Source organism: Myotis daubentonii, chromosome 20 (genome assembly GCF_963259705.1).
Source record: "Myotis daubentonii chromosome 20, mMyoDau2.1, whole genome shotgun sequence".
NCBI classification, from domain to species: domain Eukaryota; kingdom Metazoa; phylum Chordata; class Mammalia; order Chiroptera; family Vespertilionidae; genus Myotis; species Myotis daubentonii.
Window position 1 is genome coordinate 4,353,503 of NC_081859.1, and position 19,653 is coordinate 4,373,155.

The window sequence follows — 19,653 nt, forward strand, 5'->3', positions numbered from 1 at the left end:
TGATGAGAGAGGACCACGGATCGGCTGCCTCCTGCACGCCGGGGATCGAGCCCACAACCCGGGCATGTGACCTTGACCGGGGAATCGAACCGTGACCTCCTGGTTCCTAGGTCGACGCTCAACCCCTGAGCCACGCCGGCCGGCTCCCTGTTCCCCTTTAGCTTGATTTTAGTCAACTCTGTTTTAATGACTCTAGAAGGGAAGCCATTTAAAGAGATAATTACCAGAGACGCTTTCCACTGTCACGTCTCTGCAGATGGCTCTGTTCTCACTGGGATCTCTTGTACATTGGCGATTCTCTATGTGCACACTGACCGGAAGCTGTTATTTATTTTCCTGGAGACCTGTAGCCCCCGGAAAGATAAATTAACCCGATCCCTGTTAGTCAACACTGAAGGTGCTTCCCCCTGCCGAGACCCAAGGCCCGGGCCTGTGCGCTGTATTATGAGGCCGCGCGCGTGGGAAAGGTGTTTACACACGTTGTCTATTTTTTTAATAAACTTTTTTTGATGGCTGGTCTCCATGCTCAGTGGCTCTGATCGGCTGGCTGTAGCTTGTAACCGTTTTCTTTGTATTCAACTAGGAAAGGTACGTTAATAAAGATCTTTGATGCTGAATAAGCCGGTATTTCTCCGTCTTCTGGTCTCGGGGCTTCGAGGGGAACTGGGGTACAGAGGAGCTGGGGTGCAGGTGTAGCTGAAACTCAGGGCTGGATGGTGCCAGCTGTGGTCAACCTGGCCCCCAGGCAATGCCTTTCAGTGGGGACCAGCGGACGAGGGATGGGTTCTGGGAGCCCATCCCCTTTTATTGCTTTCAGAGAGGAAGGGAGAGAGATCAAAGCATCAATGATGAGAGAGAGTCATTGATTGGCTACCTCTTGCACGCCTTGTTGGGGATCAGGCCCACAGTCTGGGCATGTGCCCTTGACCGGAATCGAACCCGGGACCCTTCAGTCCGCAGGCCGGCGCTCTATCCACTGAGCCACACCAGCTAGGCTATTTTTGGAACATTTTGATGGTTCCTGATTGTTCATGATCTCACATATGTGTGTGTGTGTATATATGTTTTATATGTGTAATATGCATACATATTGTTTATGAAGTCTTGTCTATAAATCTTGGCCTCTGCCTCTCTGATTCCCTTTTCTTAGGCGCCCCATGGAGGCAGGGTACACAAACTCTGCCACATGTGCAGTCGCCTTTCCAGGAAAGGCACCCCAATCCTCACCACCATGGGGCGGCTCGCTGGCCCTCCTCCTTTCACAAGAAACACCCCTTGGCAAACTCCGTCCCTCTGGGAGTCGCGCGTTGGGACCTTGTGACTCTTCATGTGTTAAAGAGAGAGCTCTGTCATGGGACCTTTCCACGCTCTCCTGGGCTTTCGGTGCCTCTTGTGGAGGGTGCGGAGGGGGGCAGAAGCTTCTAGTAGGAATCCGAGGTGCCTGGGGCTGGGCCCACCATGATGGGGACCCCAGGGCTCACTGCTGGGTCACCGGGGCCTGGACAGCGGGGCATAGCCCACAGCACAGGCACAGACACACACTCTATTCGAGTCCACAAAGATATGCACACTTCCACGCACACTCACAGACACGTGTGCAAACACTCTCACATGCACACACAAAAACGCTCTTGCAGATGCTCACACACGCACGTGTACACTCACAGACACACACACATCTACACACGTGCATGCACACCCCCATGTGCACACGTACGTGCACACACCCACACGTATGAGCGCGCACACACGCCCACATGTGAGCACACTCACAGACACACGCTCACGCACACACACGGGTGTGCACACAGACACACAATCTCACAGATGCACACACGGACACACTGTCAGGCATGCACGTGCACACACCCTCACAGACACACACACTCACTCACTCATCCACACGCGCATGCTCTCACCGCCCACCAGGGGCCAAACCGGTTCTCCCACTGAACCCAGTGCAGCCGGAGGAGCCGCCCCCGCCCAGCCTGGCGCTCGGGCCATGTGCGCGCGCGGTGCCCGGGGCGCTCGGGTTACCTGCGCCGGCTCCACGTCAGCGCCACCTCCCCGCCACTTGGCGCCCCGAGGAAGCAGGAAAGAGGGAAGAAAGCCCCGGGAGCAGCCAATCGGGGCGCGGGCTGGCCGCTGCGGGCGGGGCGGGAGCGGAGCGCCAGGCGGCGCGGGGGACGGGAGGTGCGCGCCGGGGAGGAGGGGGCGCGGGCCGCGGGAGCGCAGGGCGGGCGCGGGGGGCGGGGACCGGGGCGGGCTCGGGGCGGGGCGGGCGGCGCGGGGAGCCGATCGCCGGGTGCGGGCGGGCGGCCGGCTCGGCGGGGCCGGCGCGGGAAGATGCTGCAGTCCCTGGCGGGCAGCTCGTGCGGGCGCCTGGTGGAGCGGCACCGCTCGGCCTGGTGCTTCGGCCTGCTGGTGCTCGGCTACCTGCTCTACCTGGTCTTCGGCGCCGTGGTCTTCTCGTCCGTGGAGCTGCCGTACGAGGACCTGCTGCGCCAGGAGCTGCGCAAGCTCAAGCGGCGCTTCCTGGAGCAGCACGAGTGCCTGTCGGAGGCGCAGCTCGAGCGCTTCCTGGGCCGCGTGCTGGAGGCCAGCAACTACGGCGTGTCGGCGCTGGGCAACGCCTCGGGCAGCTGGAACTGGGACTTCACCTCCGCGCTCTTCTTCGCCAGCACCGTGCTCTCCACCACCGGTAGGAGCCCTGGGCCCCGGCCGCCCGGCCCCCTGGCGCGCGCCCCCCTTCCCTGCGCGCCCCCCGCCCCCGCCTCTCCGATGCGCCCACCCCCACCCCGGCCACCTCCCCTCGCTGGGAGACTGGCCCCGGCCGGGCTCGTGGGGCCGGAAGCTGGGGAGGTGGCCTCAGTGAGTGGACTGGGTTTGCCGCCGGTAACTCTTGGGAAGTGGACCCTAAAGCCTTCGGCCTGGGTGGCTCCAGGGGCTTTCATGGGCGACGTCTTTTTTTCTGGGTTCCCCGACCCCCAAGGCGTCTGGTTGGATGGGACCCTCACCGTCCTGGCCTGGGCCCCGGGCTGCGGGGAAACTCCGAGGTCCCAGGGCGCGCACCTTCCCCGGGACCCATCCCGCGCGCGCACAGGCCGCAGACTCGCAGGATCACGCGTGGCAGGGTCACCTTCCCGCGGGCGCCGTTCCCTGGGTGATGCATAGGCTTGTGGGCTCCTGTCTACCTGGGGGGCGGGGGGGGGCAGCTAGGGGACCGAGTGCCATCACTCTGCTCCTGGGGCGACCTCGGCATGCAGGCCGATCCGGTTTTGTTTGTTTGGTGTTTTTTGGTTTTTTGTTTTATTCAGAGGAGGAGGAGGAGGAGGGGTGAGGGAATGCCACGGATCTGGCAAAATGGGGCCGCCCTGATTCAGCAGTATTTCAACTTTCGGGATGGGAAGCCAGCCTGAAACTTCCAGGCGCACTCGCCAACCTCGCAGGACTCACCCAGCAGGGCGGGCGGAGTGGAGGAGCGCCCCCGCCCCCGGTGACCGAGGCCGCCCTGCGCCCCGGGGCAGCCAGCGCTGCTGGGCTGGTCTCGATGAATGGAGGCTGGGTTTCCCCTGCGGCTGAGCCAGGCACATACACCTGCCCGGAGGTGCGCCTGGAATGTGTCTTAGAGAGCGCTCAGTGCATTTGGCCTTTTGTGTTTTGTTATTTGTTTTTAAAATATGTTTTTATGGCTTTCAGAGAGAGGAAGGGAGGAGGAGAGAGGGAGATAAAAACATCGATGATGAGAGAGAAGCATTGATGGGCTGTCTCTTGTTCGTCCCCCCCTCCCCCCACCGGTCCCTCCTCCCACTGGGGATCGAGCCCACCACCCAGGGCATGTGCCCTAACGGGAAATCGAACGGTGACCTCCTGGATCATAAGTCCATGCTCAACCACTGAGCCACACTGGCCGGGCACAGTCTGATCTTTTGAACTATCATCCCGACTTGCACAAGGTCACACACTTCCCAGCGGCCAGTGTGGTTCCCCTGCCAGGAGTCCTTTGCACCCCATCCCCTCTCCTTGGCAGGTGAATCTACTTTGTTACTTCAACTCTGCCTTCACCCACCCCCACCCCCACCCTTCCCACCTGCCAGGGTTGGTTTGTTTTGAAATCCCTGGGCTACATCCAGTATTTGGGTAATTATTTGGGAATAACTGCTAGTACACTGTCGGCTAGGATTCTGTAAGACAAGGATTCAGAAGTCTGGGGTGAAGGACTAAAATGGAAGTGCATTTACCCCGAAATAAACAAGAAGTCTTGGGGTTTTTTTGTGTGAATTTTTTAAAAATGTGTTTTAATTGGCTTCAGAGAGGAAGGGAGAGGGAGAGAGCGACAGAAACCTCTGTGGTGAGAGGGCATCATGGATCAGCTGCCTCCTGCACACGCCCCACATTGAGGATCGCGCCAGAGCCAGCAAGCCCCGGCAGGTGCCCTTGACGGGAATCGAGTGCGGGACCCTTCAGTCCGCGGGCTGAGGGTCTATCCACTGAGCCAGACTGGCCAGGGGAGTGGACCTCTGACTGTTGGTATTCCGATCGCATTGTAGTTCCCGAGAAAGCCTGTTATTCATGCAAAACAGGAGTTCATTTACGAAACCAGTGCAAGGGGCACTTAAGGATAAAAACTAGGTGGAAATGGGGCCTCTTAGGGTTTGTAAAATTAGCAAAATCAATGGATTTTTTTTCATGGATAGGACAGAGCTGGATTTGCTCAGGTAAGGAGAATGCTAACAGAATTTAGAATCTATCCTACACCCAGGATGTTTTTCTGCTGGTCTGGTACTGACCTGCTCATGACACATCTGAAGTTCTGGATGGTGTCAAAACATGGGTTTTGTGGCAGAGGATGAGCCGGTTTTTCGGGTAAAGCTAGTGTACTTCATGTCTAGGAAGATGTTATCCGAAAAAGTACCAGACAACTTGGGTAGATACTAGACATGCTGTAGGTGTGTGTGTGAGAGAGAGAGAGAGAGAGAGCGCTTTGTTGATGGATAGTCACTGAGATAATTGTCACCCAGCCCATCAGCACGGCCAGCCCCTGTCTTGCCCAGAATAGAAGCAGTGGGCACCCCTAGGTGCTGTTCTCGGGGGTCCTCTGGTCTCCGAGGCCCCTGGGTGCACTAGGCCAGCAGCTTCTCACCCCAGAAAGTGCCAACGTCCTTTCCGGGGAGGAACTGAGTCCAGTCTTCCTGGCCTGCCTGGAGGAAGTCTGGGGTTGGCACCTAGGAGCTACTGTTACTGTTATAAACGACTGTGGCTCGAAAGAAATCAAGCATTTGCTTTTATGCCATAACTATACACCTGGCCAAGAATACCAGCTTTGCTTGTCCAGTCACCTGGGCGGGGGGGGGGGGGAATGGGTGCCTCCGAGGTCAGGTGGTTTTGCGGACGGTGGGGTTGGCGCACGGGAAAATGGGAAAATGCCGATGCTCAGTGTTTGGACCCATAACAGTGGGGTTTCAGGTGTCGGGCATAGTCGGAGGGCGCAGGGCTAGAGCTGATTCTGACGGGACGTCATCCGATACCGATGGCAGCCACATCCATGCGGTACCGGCGCCTGCAATTTCTCCGTTGCCTGGGCCGGGGTCTCCATTCAAAAGCAGGCGACTTTGGGGGCACCTTGCCTTCCTCCGCACTTTGATCTCCTGGGTTCAGGCTGTGCTCTGACTTCTCTTGTTCATTCTGGGTGTTGTCATCAGAGTTGGTGGAAGGGTTTTGCCCTGACACAAGGCCAGGTTGAAAAGAGGTTATGGGGGGCGTTAGGGGTGCAGAGAGGGACCCCATCTGAAAGGACGGGGTCATTCTCTCCCTGAGCAGGAACCAGACCCTCAGAGGGCTTGTCTGTTAGTTTCTACTGTGTCTTTCCCTTTTTTGGTCTGTGAAACCGAGTCAATTCTTACAGGAAAAGATTGCTTGGATTGCGTCAGACATGGACGATGGCATTTATTTATTTTTAAAATATATATTTTATTGATTTCAGAGAAGAAGGGAGGAGGAGAGAGAGATAGGAACATCCGTGATGAGAGAGACTCACGGATGGGCTGCCTCCTGCACCATCGGGGATGGAGCCCGCCACCCGGGCCTGTGCCCCGACCGGGAATCGCACCGTGACCTCCTGGTTCCTAGGTCGGTGCTCAACCCCTGAGCCACACCGGCCGGGCTGCGCAGTGGTTTGTAACTGGCGACTGTCTCCTCGATCCAGATCAGGTCCTGACCGTGTGCATCGGCCCCCGGGGCTCAGGTGGATGGTTCTCAGCGAGGTTTACGGAGCATTGGGTTCACCGGGGGCTGGTCTCCCACCTGGGGCTCTGGTCTGCCTGTCTGTGTGTCCATCCGTCTGGGAGAGGGAAGGAGGGACAGTCCACACCGTGACTTCATAAAACGCATAGCGGGTTCCTGGGGAGAATTGCTAAGGAGAAACGATCCACAGCAAAGGGAGTCAAGGAGATGGGCCGGTCTCTTCCGGCCGCCTAGCTCTTTTCTATTTCTAGGAAGGAAATAAGAAAGCATCGTTGTCCTAACCGGTGTGGCTCAGTGGATAGAGCGTCGGCCTGCGGACTCAAGGGTCCCGGGTTCGATTCCGGTCAAGGGCGTGTACCTTGGTTGTGGGCACATCCCCAGTGGAAGGTGTGCAGGAGGCAGCTGATGGATGTTTCTCTCTCATCGATGTTTCTAACTCTCTATCCCTCTCCCTTCCTCTCTGTAAAAAAATCAATAAAATATATATTTTTTTAAAATCGTTTTTTCCCCCCAACAAGACACCTCAGCATTGTAGGACTCTGTTAGCTTCAAATAAGCACCCAGTTTGTAACAGATGGGAAAGGTACCAGATGACCCTGGGGGCACCCCGAATGATAGTCCTCCCTCCGTGTGAAGTTTGCTGAGTTACCATGAGTCACCGCAGACTGCCACCTCAGCACTGTGGCTCCCCGCTGTCCCGGTGACCTGAGCGTCCTCTTCTCAGACGCTGGGTTTCCTTAAAAAATAGATCCTTATTGATTTCAGAGAGGAAGGGAGAGGGAGAGATGGAAACATCCGTGATGGCCCTAACCGGTTTGGCTCAGTGGATAGAGCGTCGACCTGCGGTCTTAGGGGTCCCAGGTTCGATTCCGGCCAAGGGCATGTACCTTGGTTGCGGGCACATACCCAGTAGGGAGTGTGCAGCAGGCAGCCGATCGATGTTTCTAACTCTCTATTCCTCTCCCTTCTTCTCTGTAAAAAAAATCAATAAAATATATTTTAAAAAAGAAAAGAAAAAAGAAACATCCGTGATGAGAGAGAATCAGGGATCGGCTGCCTCCTGCATGCCCCCTACTGGGGATCGAGCCCGCACCCCGGGCACGTGCCCTTGACCTGAGTCCTTCAGTCTGCAGGCCGACGCTCTATCCACTGAGCCACACTGGCTAGGGCGTAACTGCTGTATTTTTTATGTCTTCCCAGGCTGTGAATAATGGGGGGGGGGGGGGGGGAGAACGTGAATGTCTGAGACTAGAATGAAAAGGTTAGGACATTCTCGTAACTGAAATTCTTTACGCATTTGGACACCGGTTGCCAAGGGCACTCAATTATTTAAAGACCCTGGCCCGGTGGATTAAGTTCGTTGTCGGAGCCGCAGAGGCTGTGCCCAGCTGCTCTGTGTCCGACCGCCCCCCCTGAGGAGTTCAGACCAGGGGCAGCCCCCTCACGCCCGCGGGTCCCCCAGCTGTGACGCGGGCCACCACAGCCCGACAGGCACCCTGGCAGGCGGGGGCAGAAGAGCCCTGCGCTGTCACAGGAGGACTCGGTGGACAGCAATCTGTCGTCCCCACACCCACCTCGCACTCCTGCCTCCGCAGTGTATCTTCTGCTTAAAAATGGAACCAACAGCCCGGCCGGTGTGTTCAATGGTTAGAGCGCCAGGCCTCGGACCAAAGGGTTGCCGGTTCGATTCCCGTCAAGGGCACGTACCTCGGTTGCAGGCTCGATCCCCAGTGGCGGGGGGGGCGTGCAGGATGCAGCCGATCCATGATTCTCTCTCATCATGGATGTTTCTATCTCCCCCTTTCCTTCCTCTCTGAAATCAATAAAAATATATTTAAACAATTAATTAAAAAAAGAAACCTGGTCGGTTTGGTGGGCGACACAGAGGAGGCCGTACACGTACAGCCCAGGTTCCCGGAAGAGGGCGGAGCCCGGTCTGCGAGAGGTCGTGAGGTCGTCAGGGTGGCAGCCGCCCAGGGCCCAGGGCCACCTGCTGGCTGGCAAGTGGCCACAGGAGGCCTGAGGGCGAGGGCAGAGGCCTCGGTGGGGGAAGTACTGTTTGCACTTGACTCTGTGGGCGGCCAGGAGCCACTGTCGGCTCCTGACCCTGCCCTGTGACAACAGCCCGGCCTCAGAGAGGGACGGCTGGGGCTGGGCCACGTGGCACTGAGGGCTTGTTTTTTGTTTTAATGTATTCTCATTGGTTTCAGAGAGGAAAGGAGAGGGACAGGGATAGAAACATCCATGAGGAGAGAGAATCATGGATCGCCTGCCTCCTGCACGCCCCTCACTGGGGATGGAGCCCACAATCTGAGCATGTGCCCTTGACCGGGAATCGAACCGGGACCTCCTGGTTCCCAGGTCGACGCTCACCACTGAGCCACGCCGGCCGGGCGGAGGTGTTTGCCGTCACCGAGGACAAGGTGTCCTGTCCCGAGGCAGAGCGACTGCCCGGGGGACCATCAGGGCGGGCAGAGAGTCCGGAGATGGGGCGGGGGACCCTCAGGCTGAGTGGGGGTGGACATCCATGGGAACACCCAGGCCCTGGGGCACCGGGGGTCAGGGAGATGGCCCCGGGCGACACCCCCCCCCATGTCACAGCGTGAACCCTGAGCGGCCACGGTGTCCCTATACGAGGGATGTGTGTGTGTCTGTGGCAGGAACATAGATGGGAGATGGCCCAAGCCCCAGCCCTGTGCTCCTCCACCTCCTCTCACCGGAGCGGGTTGGCCGGACCCCAGCTTTCAGGACAGAGGCGGGGGGCTCTGGGAGCTGGGTCCCTCACCCCCAATTCTCAGTGATTCCAGATGGTCCCTGTCGTGCGTTCGTTTGTCAGGGAGAGGGATAGAGAGTTAGAAACATCCATGAGAGAGAAACATCCATCAGCTGCCTCCTGCACACCCCCCACTGGGGGATGTGTCCGCAACCAAGGGACATGCCCTTGACCGGAATCGAACCCGGGACCCTTCAGTCCGCAGGCCGACGCTCTATCCGCTGAGCCAAACCGGTCAGGGCTTGAACTGATTTAGAGAAGTTCTCAGTAGCAGGGCCCTTCCCCACATCCTGTTTGCGCTGTTGAACAGGCGTTGACGCCCCAAAATCTGAACCTCAGCTCCGCTCCTGAGGGGCCGCACTGTGGCTTGAAGCTTTTGTCTTGAAATGCAAGGCAGGTGTTAGAAACAAACCCGGTGTGACCGCTGGAAAAAATGTCTCCGTGCCTTGGGCTCGGGTGAAGGAGAGCTGGCTGGCTTCTGTTTCCTCTCGAACTTTCTTTTCTCTGACCTGTTTTTAAGATTGGTTTGAGAGAGGAAGGGAGAGGGGGAGAGAGAGAGAAACATCCATGAGGAGAGAGAATCATGGATCAACTGCCTCCTGCACGCCCCCACTAGGGATCGAGCCTGCAACCCGGGCCTGTGCCCTTGACCTGGAATCGAACCGTGACCTCCTGGTTCATAGATGGATGCTGAGCCACGCCGGCCGGCCGGGCTGGGCACCACTTCTTAGTCCTGCACGGAACCGGGCGCCGCTGCTGGCCACACGTCCATCCTGGAGGCTGCGGCCACGTGCCGATGTGCCTGGCTCCCTGTCCCTTCTCAGGAGCCAGAGTCTGACCCTGACCCCCACCTCTGCCCTCTGTGGCCCCGGCCTGTCTTCCTCGTCGGCTTCCGTCGCAGGGCAGCTCTCGGAACTTCGTTTTCGGGAGCCTCTCCCCTCCGACCCAGCCCTGGCCTTGGAAGGGATGAGCGAGGAGGCCGTGCGCTCTGTTCTCAGAAATGTTTTCCGGCCTCGTCCGCCTGCAGCTCGTTATCAGCGCTTCCTCCTTGGCCCTCACCAGGGGCAGGCGCGTTACTGGCCCCTTGGGTAGGACTGTGCTGGTCATTTCCATGAAAACTGTATTGATGACGAATGCGTGACTCACATGGACATGGCAGTGAGGTCTATGGGAAGCGGGGGGTCGAGGGGGGGCAGTTACCAAGGTGGTTATGTGTGACCCTTAGAAATCGACCCTATCCTGGAAGGACTTGTCATTGGCATCCTTCTGACAGGCATGAAACAGTAAAAGTATGTTTTTAAAAAAACAGCATTTTAAGCCCGGCCGGCGTGGCTCAGTGGTTGAGCACTGACCTTTGAACCAGGAGGTCACGGTTCGATTCCCGGTCAGGGCGCATGCCCGGGTTGTGGGCTCCATCCCCTGTAGGGGGCATGCAGGGGGCAGCCGATCCATGATTCTCTCTCATCATGGATGTTTCTATCTCCCTCTCCCTCTCTCTTCCTCTCTGAAATCAACAAAAATATATTTTTAAAAGAAAAGGAAAAAGAAATGACCGGCTCCAGGAATTCTGCAGAAGTGAGGATGCCTCTCCCGACGGCAGATGGGCCCGGGGCCCTGCGGAGCTCTGTGAGGTGCTGACAGATGGTGGCCCAGTGTGGGTGGCCATCTCCTGGCTGCACAGCCCCTGGCACAGGTGGGGGCATGGGGCCCAGCTGGGGAGGAGGAGCAGACGAGATGAATAACCAACCGAACTCTGCATCCCGGGCTCTGGGATGGAGCTGAGCCTGGAGCGGGAAAGTGTGTGATGCCAGAGAGCACTATTTTCAGAGAGGGAGGGATTCGCCAGACTCCGCCACCCAGCTGTCCTCCCCGCATTTTGCTCCGTGGGGAAGGGCGTGTGTCCACACGAGTGACAGGTGCATTCTTTCTGCTGCCTTGGGGGTGTATCCGAGGCCGTGAGTCACTGGGGTTCCTGGCCACCTGGGATAAATGAAGCGCGTGGCCTCCCGTCCTCAGCCTCCGGCTCAGCTGTGGACGGGGCCTGTGGCTTCTTTGGTGGAGTCAGTCTGGCTCTTCCGCGTTCCCTGCTGCTGTCTGTCTTTCCTTACTATGATGGGTAACTGCCCACAAAACAAATAATTCCACTCCCTGATTAGGCAAATAAAACATAACCTTTGCTCTGGCCGGTTTGGCTCAGTGGATGGACCATCGGCCTGCAGACTGAAGGGCCCCGGGTTCGATTCCGGTCAAGGGCACGTACCTCGGTTGGAGGCTCCTCTCTGGCCCCGGCCCTGGTCGAGGTGCGTGCAGGAAGCAACCAATGGATGTGTCTCTCTCGCATCGGTATTTCTCTCTCTTTCTGTTTCTCCCTTCCCCTTCCACTCTCTCTAAAAATCAGTGGGAAAATTAACAACAACAAAAAACACTTCCACCTTCATTTTGCTCCCACGTATGTCTGACCATGAGAGGATCCTTCCTCCGTGGCAGGCGTGCGCCCTGGCCCTGAGCCGCCCCGTCTGCTATGTGGACGGCTTTACGCATCCCTCTCACATGGTCTGCCCGGCTCGCTTCCACCCCTCCTGTACTTGCTCTCTGAGCCCTGCACCAGGCCCACTGCCCTCGCTAACCCGTGGAACTGCAGGCAGGGTTCCAGGGGCAGCTGGCAGTGCCAGGAACGTGGATTCAGGAAGCTACACTCAGCCCAGCTGGCAGGGCTCAGGGGTTGAGCATCGACCTGTGAAACAGGAGGTCAGGTCACGGTTCGATTCCCGGTCAAGGGCACCTGCCCGGGTTGCAGGCCCGATCCCCAGGGTGGGGCGTGCAGGAGGCAGGCGATCCAGGATTCTCTCTCATCACTGATGTCTCTCTCTCTCCCTCGCTGAAATCAATAAAAATATATTTTAAAAAACAACAACAGTGAGGAACCCCCGCTCAGAGCCATGGTTCTCAACTTCCTGGGAGTCTCAGCCCTGGAATCTCACGGGAAAAGGCACGTGAATTTAGATGTGCAAGTTGCACACGATTTCAGTGGACTCCTGGCGCCCCGTGGCGCGTGGGTAACCGCGTGTTTTCCAGGCACGGATGGGCGACCTTGACTGCCACGTGGACCTGCAAAGAGCCGGAATGAAGCAGAGAATTTGGGGGGTCAGAAGTGCGAGGTTTTCAGAGGCCTGTCTTCCTAAGCAGGTTATAGATCTTAGGAATCTGACTTGAAGCCCATTTTCAATGACAATTCCAGACGTGAGATGGGGTTTTTTTGTTTGTTTTTTTGCAGAAACCAATTTTGGGAAAATATGCCTTTTGCTGGCTTTTTCCTGAACGGACTTGTTCAGACATGTTAGTCTTTCAGGGCGAAGTGCCGGTGAGGTTTTAACCGTCCGCTGGGCCCCACGCCCTGCGGGGTTCCCTCTGGCTGCCGCGTGGACCGCCTGGAACTGGCAGGGACTTGGGCCTGGTGGAAAGTAGGACCGCCGGCCCTACTGCGTGCGTTTAATGTTACACCTGCTGGGACCGCCTGCCCTACTGTGTGTATTTAATGTTACACATGCTGGGACCACTGGCCCTACTGCGTGCGTTTAATGTTACACATGCTGGGACCACCGGCCCTACTGTGTGTGTGTTTAATGTTACACCTGCTGGGACCACCGGCCCTACTGCGTGCGTTTAATGTTATACATGCTGGGACCACCGGCCCTACTGTGTGTGTGTTTAATGTTACACCTGCTGGGACCGCCGGCCCTACTGCGTGTGTTTAATGTTACACATGCTGGGACCACCGGCCCTACTGTGTGTGTGTTTAATGTTACACCTGCTGGGACCGCCGGCCCTACTGCGTGTGTTTAATGTTACACATGCTGGGACCACCGGCCCTACTGTGTGTGTGTTTAATGTTACACCTGCTGGGACCGCCGGCCCTACTGCGTGTGTTTAATGTTACACATGCTGGGACCACCGGCCCTACTGCGTGCGTGTTTAATGTTACACCTGCTGGGACCGCCGGCCCTACTGTGTGCGTTTAATGTTACACATGCTGGGACCACCGGCCCTACTGCGTGCGTGTTTAATGTTACACCTGCTGGGACCGCCGGCCCTACTGCGTGTGTTTAATGTTACACATGCTGGGACCACCGGCCCTACTGCGTGCGTGTTTAATGTTACACCTGCTGGGACCACCGGCCCTACTGTGTGCGTTTAATGTTACACATGCTGGGACCACCGGCCCTACTGTGTGTATTTAATGTTACACATGCTGGGACCGCTGGCCTTACTGCGTGTGTGTTTAGTGTTACACATGCTGGGACCACCGGCCCTACTGTGTGTGTGTTTAATGTTATACATGCTGGGACCACCTGCCCTACTGTGTGTATTTAATGTTACACATGCTGGGACCGCTGGCCCTACTGCGTGTGTTTTTAATGTTACACATGCTGGGACCACCGGCCCTACTGTGTGTGTGTTTAATGTTATACATGCTGGGACCACCGGCCCTACTGTGTGTGTGTTTAATGTTATACATGCTGGGACCACCGGCCCTACTGTGTGTGTGTTTAATGTTATACATGCTGGGACCACCGGTCCTACTCTGTGTGTGTTTAATGTTACACATGCTGGGACCACTGGCCCTACTGTGTGTGTGTTTAGTGTTACACATACTGGGATCACCGGCCCTACTGTGTGTGTGTTTAATGTTACACATGTTGGGACCACCGGCCCTACTCTGTGTGTGTTTAATGTTATACATGCTGGGACCACTGGCCCTACTGTGTGTGTGTTTAATGTTATACATGCTGGGACCACCGGTCCTACTGTGTGTGTTTTTAATGTTACACATGCTGGGACCACCGGCCCTACTATGTGCGTGTTTAATGTTACACATGCTGGGACCGCCGGCCCTACTGTGTGCGTGTTTAATGTTACACATGCTGGGACCACCGGCCCCACTGTGTGCGTGTTTAATGTTACACATGCTGGGACCACTGGCCCTACTGTGTGTGTGTTTAGTGTTACACATGCTGGGACCACCGGCCCTACTGTGTGTGTTTAATGTTACACATGCTGGGACCCTACTGTGTGTGTTTAATGTTTGTTTTGTGGAACCGGTGGCATCTTAGAACCTCTGGAAGTGGCAGGAGGGGAAAGATGTGATGGTTTCTGGATGTGCCATGTGACCAGATAATTGCACAAACGATTGGAAAAGCAGTCAGGGCAGCTTTTGTCTTCATTTTCTTCCCCTTGTCCGATGTCTGCATCTTCACCGAGTAGGCACTGTCCTTCCGCTGTGCCTGGTCGGCTGGTCCTGGCTCCCTCTCCTTCCCTGTTACCACAGGCTCCGAGTCCGGCCGGCGTGGCTCAGTGGTTGAGCATCGACCTAGGAACCAGGAGGTCACGGTTCGATTCCCGGTCAGGGCACAGGCCCGGGTGGCGGGCTCGATCCCCAGTGTGGGGCGTGCAGGAGGCGGCCGATCCATGATCCTCTCTCCTCATGGATGTTTCTGTCTCTCTCTGAAATCAATAAAAACATATTTTAAATGCCTACGTGACTAACTGTGTGCTCCTCCCCCGCCCGTCTCCCGCAGGCTATGGCCACACGGTGCCCTTGTCGGACGGCGGCAAGGCCTTCTGCATCATCTACTCCATCATCGGCATCCCCTTCACCCTGCTGTTCCTGACGGCCGTGGTGCAGCGCGTCACCATCCACGTGACCCGCCGGCCCGTGCTCTACGTGCACCTGCGCTGGGGCTTCTCCAAGCAGCTGGTGGCCCTGGTCCACGCCGTGCTGCTGGGCGTGGCCACCGTGTCCTGCTTCTTCTTCATCCCGGCCGCCGTGTTCTCGGTGCTGGAGGACGACTGGAACTTCCTGGAGTCCTTTTACTTCTGCTTCATCTCGCTGAGCACCATCGGCCTGGGCGACTACGTCCCGGGGGAGGGCTACAACCAGAAGTTCCGGGAGCTCTACAAGCTGGGCATCACCTGTGAGTACCCGGTGCCGGTGCCGGTGCCGGCGCCGTGCCCATGGGCCACGCTCCGCCTGGTCTCCCCACGAGCAGCCGTTCCTAGAAGCCCCGGTTGCTTTCTCGTAGATACAGTGTCAGTTCGCCATCCATCCCTGTTTCATTGGATCGGGTTTCCCCCTTCAGAACACTTTATGTAAAAATCATATTATTTCTTTAAAATATATATATATATATTAAATATATTTCTTTATTGATTTCAGAGAGGAAGGGAGAAGGAGAGAGAGATAGAAACATCAATGATGAGAGAGGATCATTGATCGGCTGCCTTCTGCACGCCCCCCACTGGGGATCAAGCCTGCAACCCAGGCATGTGCCCTTGGCCAGAATCGAACCTGAAACCCTTCAGTCTGCAGGCTGATGCTCTATCCACTGAGCCAAGCCGGCCAGGGAAATATATATATATATATATTTATTTATTTATTATTGATTTTAGAGAGGAAGGGAGAGGGAGGGAGAGAGAAAAACATCAGTGATGAGAGAGAACCATGGACCGGCTGCTTGCATGCTCCCTACTGGGGATCGAGCCTGCAACCCGGGCATGTGCCCTGACTTGGAATAGAACCGCGACCTCCTGGTTCATAGGTCGACGCTCAACAACGGAGCCTCGCCAGCTGGGCTCTCATTGATAAATTTCCAATTTCGCCGTCACTGTTTCATTGGATCTGGATTCCCTTCCAGAAGGCTTTATGTAAAAATCTTATTATTTCTGAGAGTCATTTTCCCCAAGCACCTTAAACGTACAGATCAAGGCCCAGCCAACGTGGCTCAGTGGTTGAGTGTCGACCTATGAACCAGGAGGTCACGGTTCGATTCCCGGTCAGGGCACATGCCCGGGTTGCGGGCTCGATCCCCTGTGTGGGGCGTGCAGGAGGCAGCAGATCGATGATTCTCTCTCATCATTGATGTTTCTGTCTCTCCCTCTCCCTTCCTCTCTGAAATCAATGAAAATATAATTAAAAAAGAAAAAAGGACAGGTCAATTTCTTACTCATAATAGACATTATAAATTACCGTGTAAAAATGTGCCACAGAAGGTACTTGAGAACCAACTTTTAATTGAAAAATGTTTCTCTGCAAACAAGTCCCAGGATTGCAGCCAGGTGCAGGCAGCCATGCTCTGTAATGTACCAGACACATCTTTTTTTTAAAAAAAAATATTTTATTAATTTTTTACAGAAAGGAAGGGAGAGGGATAGAGAGTTAGAAACATCGATGAGAGAGAAACATCGATCAGCTGCCTCTTGCACACTCCCTACTGGGGATGTGCCCACAACCAAGGTACGTGCCCTTGACCTGGGACCCTTCAGTCCGCAGGCCGACACTCCATCCACTGAGCCAAACCGGTCAGGGCCCAGAAACATCTTAAAACAGTTGCTTATCTTCTTGGCCACCTGGTTCTCCTTTGAAACGGAGACCGTGCTAACCGTTTTCAGAATGTTATGTGTGGAACATAGGCAATCCATTTCAGGTGGCCAGTGACCCATCATTTTTAAACAGTTTTTACAAATTCCATGCGATCCCCTGGGAAGCTGGGAAACCCAGTTTTAGGGAACCGTGGAGTCACATCAGAATGTCCGTGCGCTTTTCCTTTCGGCCTCATCAAGGACGTTGCCAGGCTCCATCCAGCCCTGGCCAGGGCATCGAGTCAGCAGGCAGCTGCCCTACCTGGCCCCGGCTTGTTGGCCTAACCTGACACAACCACGTGTGTGTTCGCATTTCTAAGTTCCGTAAATATGTACCAAGTAGTTACAAGGAGATTGCATATTTCCCCTAGTGACCATAATTATTTTTATTATTCTATGTATTTTTTAAAATATATTTTTATTGATTCCAGAGTGGAAGGGACAGGGGGAGAGAGAGAGAGAGAGAGAGAGAGAGAGAGAGAGAAACATCCATGATGAGAGAGGATCATGGATCAGCTGCCTCCTGCACGCCCCACACTGGGGATGGAGCCCGCAACCCGGGCCTGTGCCCTGACCGGGAATCGAACCCTGACCTCCTGGTTCATAGGTCGAGGCTCAACCACTGAGACGCGGGCTTTGTCGCGCAGGTTACCTGCTGCTCGGCCTCGTGGCCATGCTGGTGGTGCTGGAAACCTTCTGCGAGCTGCACGAGCTGAAGAAATTCCGCAAGATGTTCTACGTCAAGAAGGACAAGGACGAGGACCAGGTGCACATCATGGAGCACGACCAGCTGTCCTTCTCCTCCATCACGGACCAGGCGGCCGGCGGGAAGGAGGACCAGAAGCCCGACGAGCCCTTCGTGGGCCCGGAGCCGCCCGTCCACGCCGACGGCCCCCCCCAGCGCTGAGCGCGGGCCTGGTCCTCCTCCCGCACCGGGTGGGGCGGGGCAGGGAGAGGTTTCGCTTTGTTCGTCTTAGGAGAATACAAAAGCCGAAACGATATTGTAACAAGCACCCGCCGTCGGTCATATTCGAAACGAGACAGAAAGTGGGACGGAGAAAGCTTTTGCCTCCCGAGGACTGATATCTGAGGACACGGGGTATGGGCCTGTCATTCATCCGAAACACGATGATCCAGACTGTGGAGTGGGGTGAGGACGGCTGCGGGTAGAAGCAGGTTTTCTACTTTCCATTGGGGACGTTGGGGTTTGCCTCGAAATCATCTAGCGGACGGCTCAATAGCAACGTGTATACTGAAAAGCAAATGGGAAGCCTAGAGATTTGTTTTATAAATTTATGTGTATGGGTTTGCATGCGCCCGCCCGAAATGATTATTTTTGTAGAACCTAAGATAACCCTGTTATTTATAACGCATAGGTGCCCATGAACTGTGTACATACCGGGTATACATACGTTCATCCCGTGGACAGCGGGGCCCAGGTTGGCGGTTCTCAGCAGACCTCCTCACCCGGGATTGTGGCTATCGTGTCTTTGGATTCCCCTTTGTACTAAAGACCCGAGCGGGCGCGGCTGCGGTACGATAAGGGGGGGAACCCACGGGAGAGCGAAGGCCTGGCGTATTCCGCTGCAATAAACGTGTCCGTCCTCTTGCAATAAATAGTGCTCTCAGGTGCCTGCGCTGCCGGCGAGCATTTCTCCAGAAGTGAACGGCCGTGAGAACGCGGTCTGTGAATCGGGTGAGATGTTGGTTCCGAAAGTGCGCCGTGACCCGCAGTCCCCTGGCGCTAGCACGCGGGACGTGACCACAGAGGCCCCACGTGACGACATCCTGTCAAATGAATCGGAGACTCTACATTTTTTAAAAAATATATATTTTTATTGATTTCAGAGAGGAAGGGAGAGAGAGAGAGAGAGAGAAACATCCATGATGAGAAAGAATCCACTGGGGAATAGGGGAGGCCGGGGGAAGGTTGGGGCGGGGGAGGGAAGGAGACATATATAATACTCTTTGTAATACTTTAAGCAATAAAACAAAATGAAATTAAAAAAAAAAGAATCGTGGATCGGCTGCCTCCTGCACGCCCCACACTGGAGATCGAGCCCGCAACCCGGGCACGTGCCCTGACCGGGAATCGAACCGTGACCTCCTGGTTCATAGATCACGATGCTCAAACACTGAGCCACGCCGGCCGGGCAACATAGATTACCTCTTGACTCACCAAAAAGTGTAGGACGGTGTTTCCTAGGAACCTCATTAATAAAATAAAATAAAAAGGTGAGTTGGTAGGAGATGCTGGAAATAGTGCAACAATTCAGGGACTGTCTCCTGTCCGCACACGCACACGCACACACACACACACAGACACACACATGCGTGCGCACAGCACCGGGCTCTCCGTAGGGGCTGGCGGGGTTCCCGGGGGGCAGAAGGGCTGGACATAGGGCGGGGCCCTCCTTGGGGCCAGTGCTCCCTGGACGCTCTCCCCCTACAGCCCCTCGACTAGAACCATGTCCTGTGTCCCCCACCCCATCTGATCTCGGGGTGCCGGGAGCCTCCAGGAACGTCCGATGGAGTAACGGTGCCTTCCCAGTCTTAGGATTGAGTTTGTTTCCGCTTTGCTCAGTATTTTTATTTTTATTTTTTTTGCAGAACAGATACTAAGATAGAAGCGTGTACCTCCTCCTAAATTTAACTGAACCAACAAAGCCCTCCGAGGTGCCAGGGCTCGGGGTGCAGGCCTGTTCGTTAGCTCGTGCGCCCTCTAGTGGCTTTCAGGAGCACAGCACCAAAGTTCAGGCTGAAACAGGACAGCAGTTACTATTCTGCACTTCGTTGGTTTTCCGTAAAAGTTAGGGCTGGTGCTATGGAAAACAGCGTGGGGTTCCCTCAAAAAATTAAATATGGAACTGCCATTGGACCCAGTGATCCCACTTCTAGGAATATATCCCAAGAAACTAGAAACACCAATCAAAGGAGATATGCACCCCTATGTGCACAGCAGCACAATTACAGTAGCTAAGTTCTGGAAACAGTCCGAGTGCCCATTCATAGACGAGTGGATAGAAAAGCTGTAGGTCGGTTACACCGTGGAATACTATGCAGCCGTGAAAAAGGAGCGCTTACCCTCTGAGACAGCAGGAGGGACCTGGAGAGCATCATGCTGAGTGACAGAAGCCAGTCAGAGAAAGACGCGTATCCCATGATCGCACTCACACATGGAATCTAAGTAACAAAATAAACTGATGGACGGAGTGGATCCA

The 19,653-nt window shown here is 55.7% G+C and overlaps 1 protein-coding gene and 1 long non-coding RNA gene across 2 annotated transcripts in view; one reads left to right on the forward strand and one right to left on the reverse strand.

Annotated features, from left to right (window-relative positions):
* LOC132222560 (uncharacterized) overlaps nucleotides 1-19,653 on the reverse strand; it is a 177,927-nt gene that overhangs the window by 125,298 nt on the left and 32,976 nt on the right. The window lies entirely within an intron of this gene.
* KCNK1 (potassium two pore domain channel subfamily K member 1) lies at nucleotides 2,272-18,669 on the forward strand. The gene is made up of 3 exons (XM_059677462.1): nucleotides 2,272-2,701; nucleotides 14,593-14,988; nucleotides 17,080-18,669. Exons 1-3 carry the CDS (start codon nucleotides 2,347-2,349, stop codon nucleotides 17,337-17,339), a joined length of 1,011 nt encoding a protein of 336 aa, XP_059533445.1. The 5' UTR covers nucleotides 2,272-2,346; the 3' UTR covers nucleotides 17,340-18,669.

Bases quoted from the DNA above. Each gene is read 5' to 3' on its own strand.
- KCNK1 (XM_059677462.1), top strand. From the start codon at position 2,347: ATGCTGCAGTCCCTGGCGGGCAGCTCGTGCGGGCGCCTGGTGGAGCGG. The intron at 2,702-14,592 runs GTAGGAGCCCTG...CGTCTCCCGCAG, and splicing joins CACCGTGCTCTCCACCACCG to GCTATGGCCACACGGTGCCC. The intron at 14,989-17,079 runs GTGAGTACCCGG...TTTGTCGCGCAG, and splicing joins CTACAAGCTGGGCATCACCT to GTTACCTGCTGCTCGGCCTC.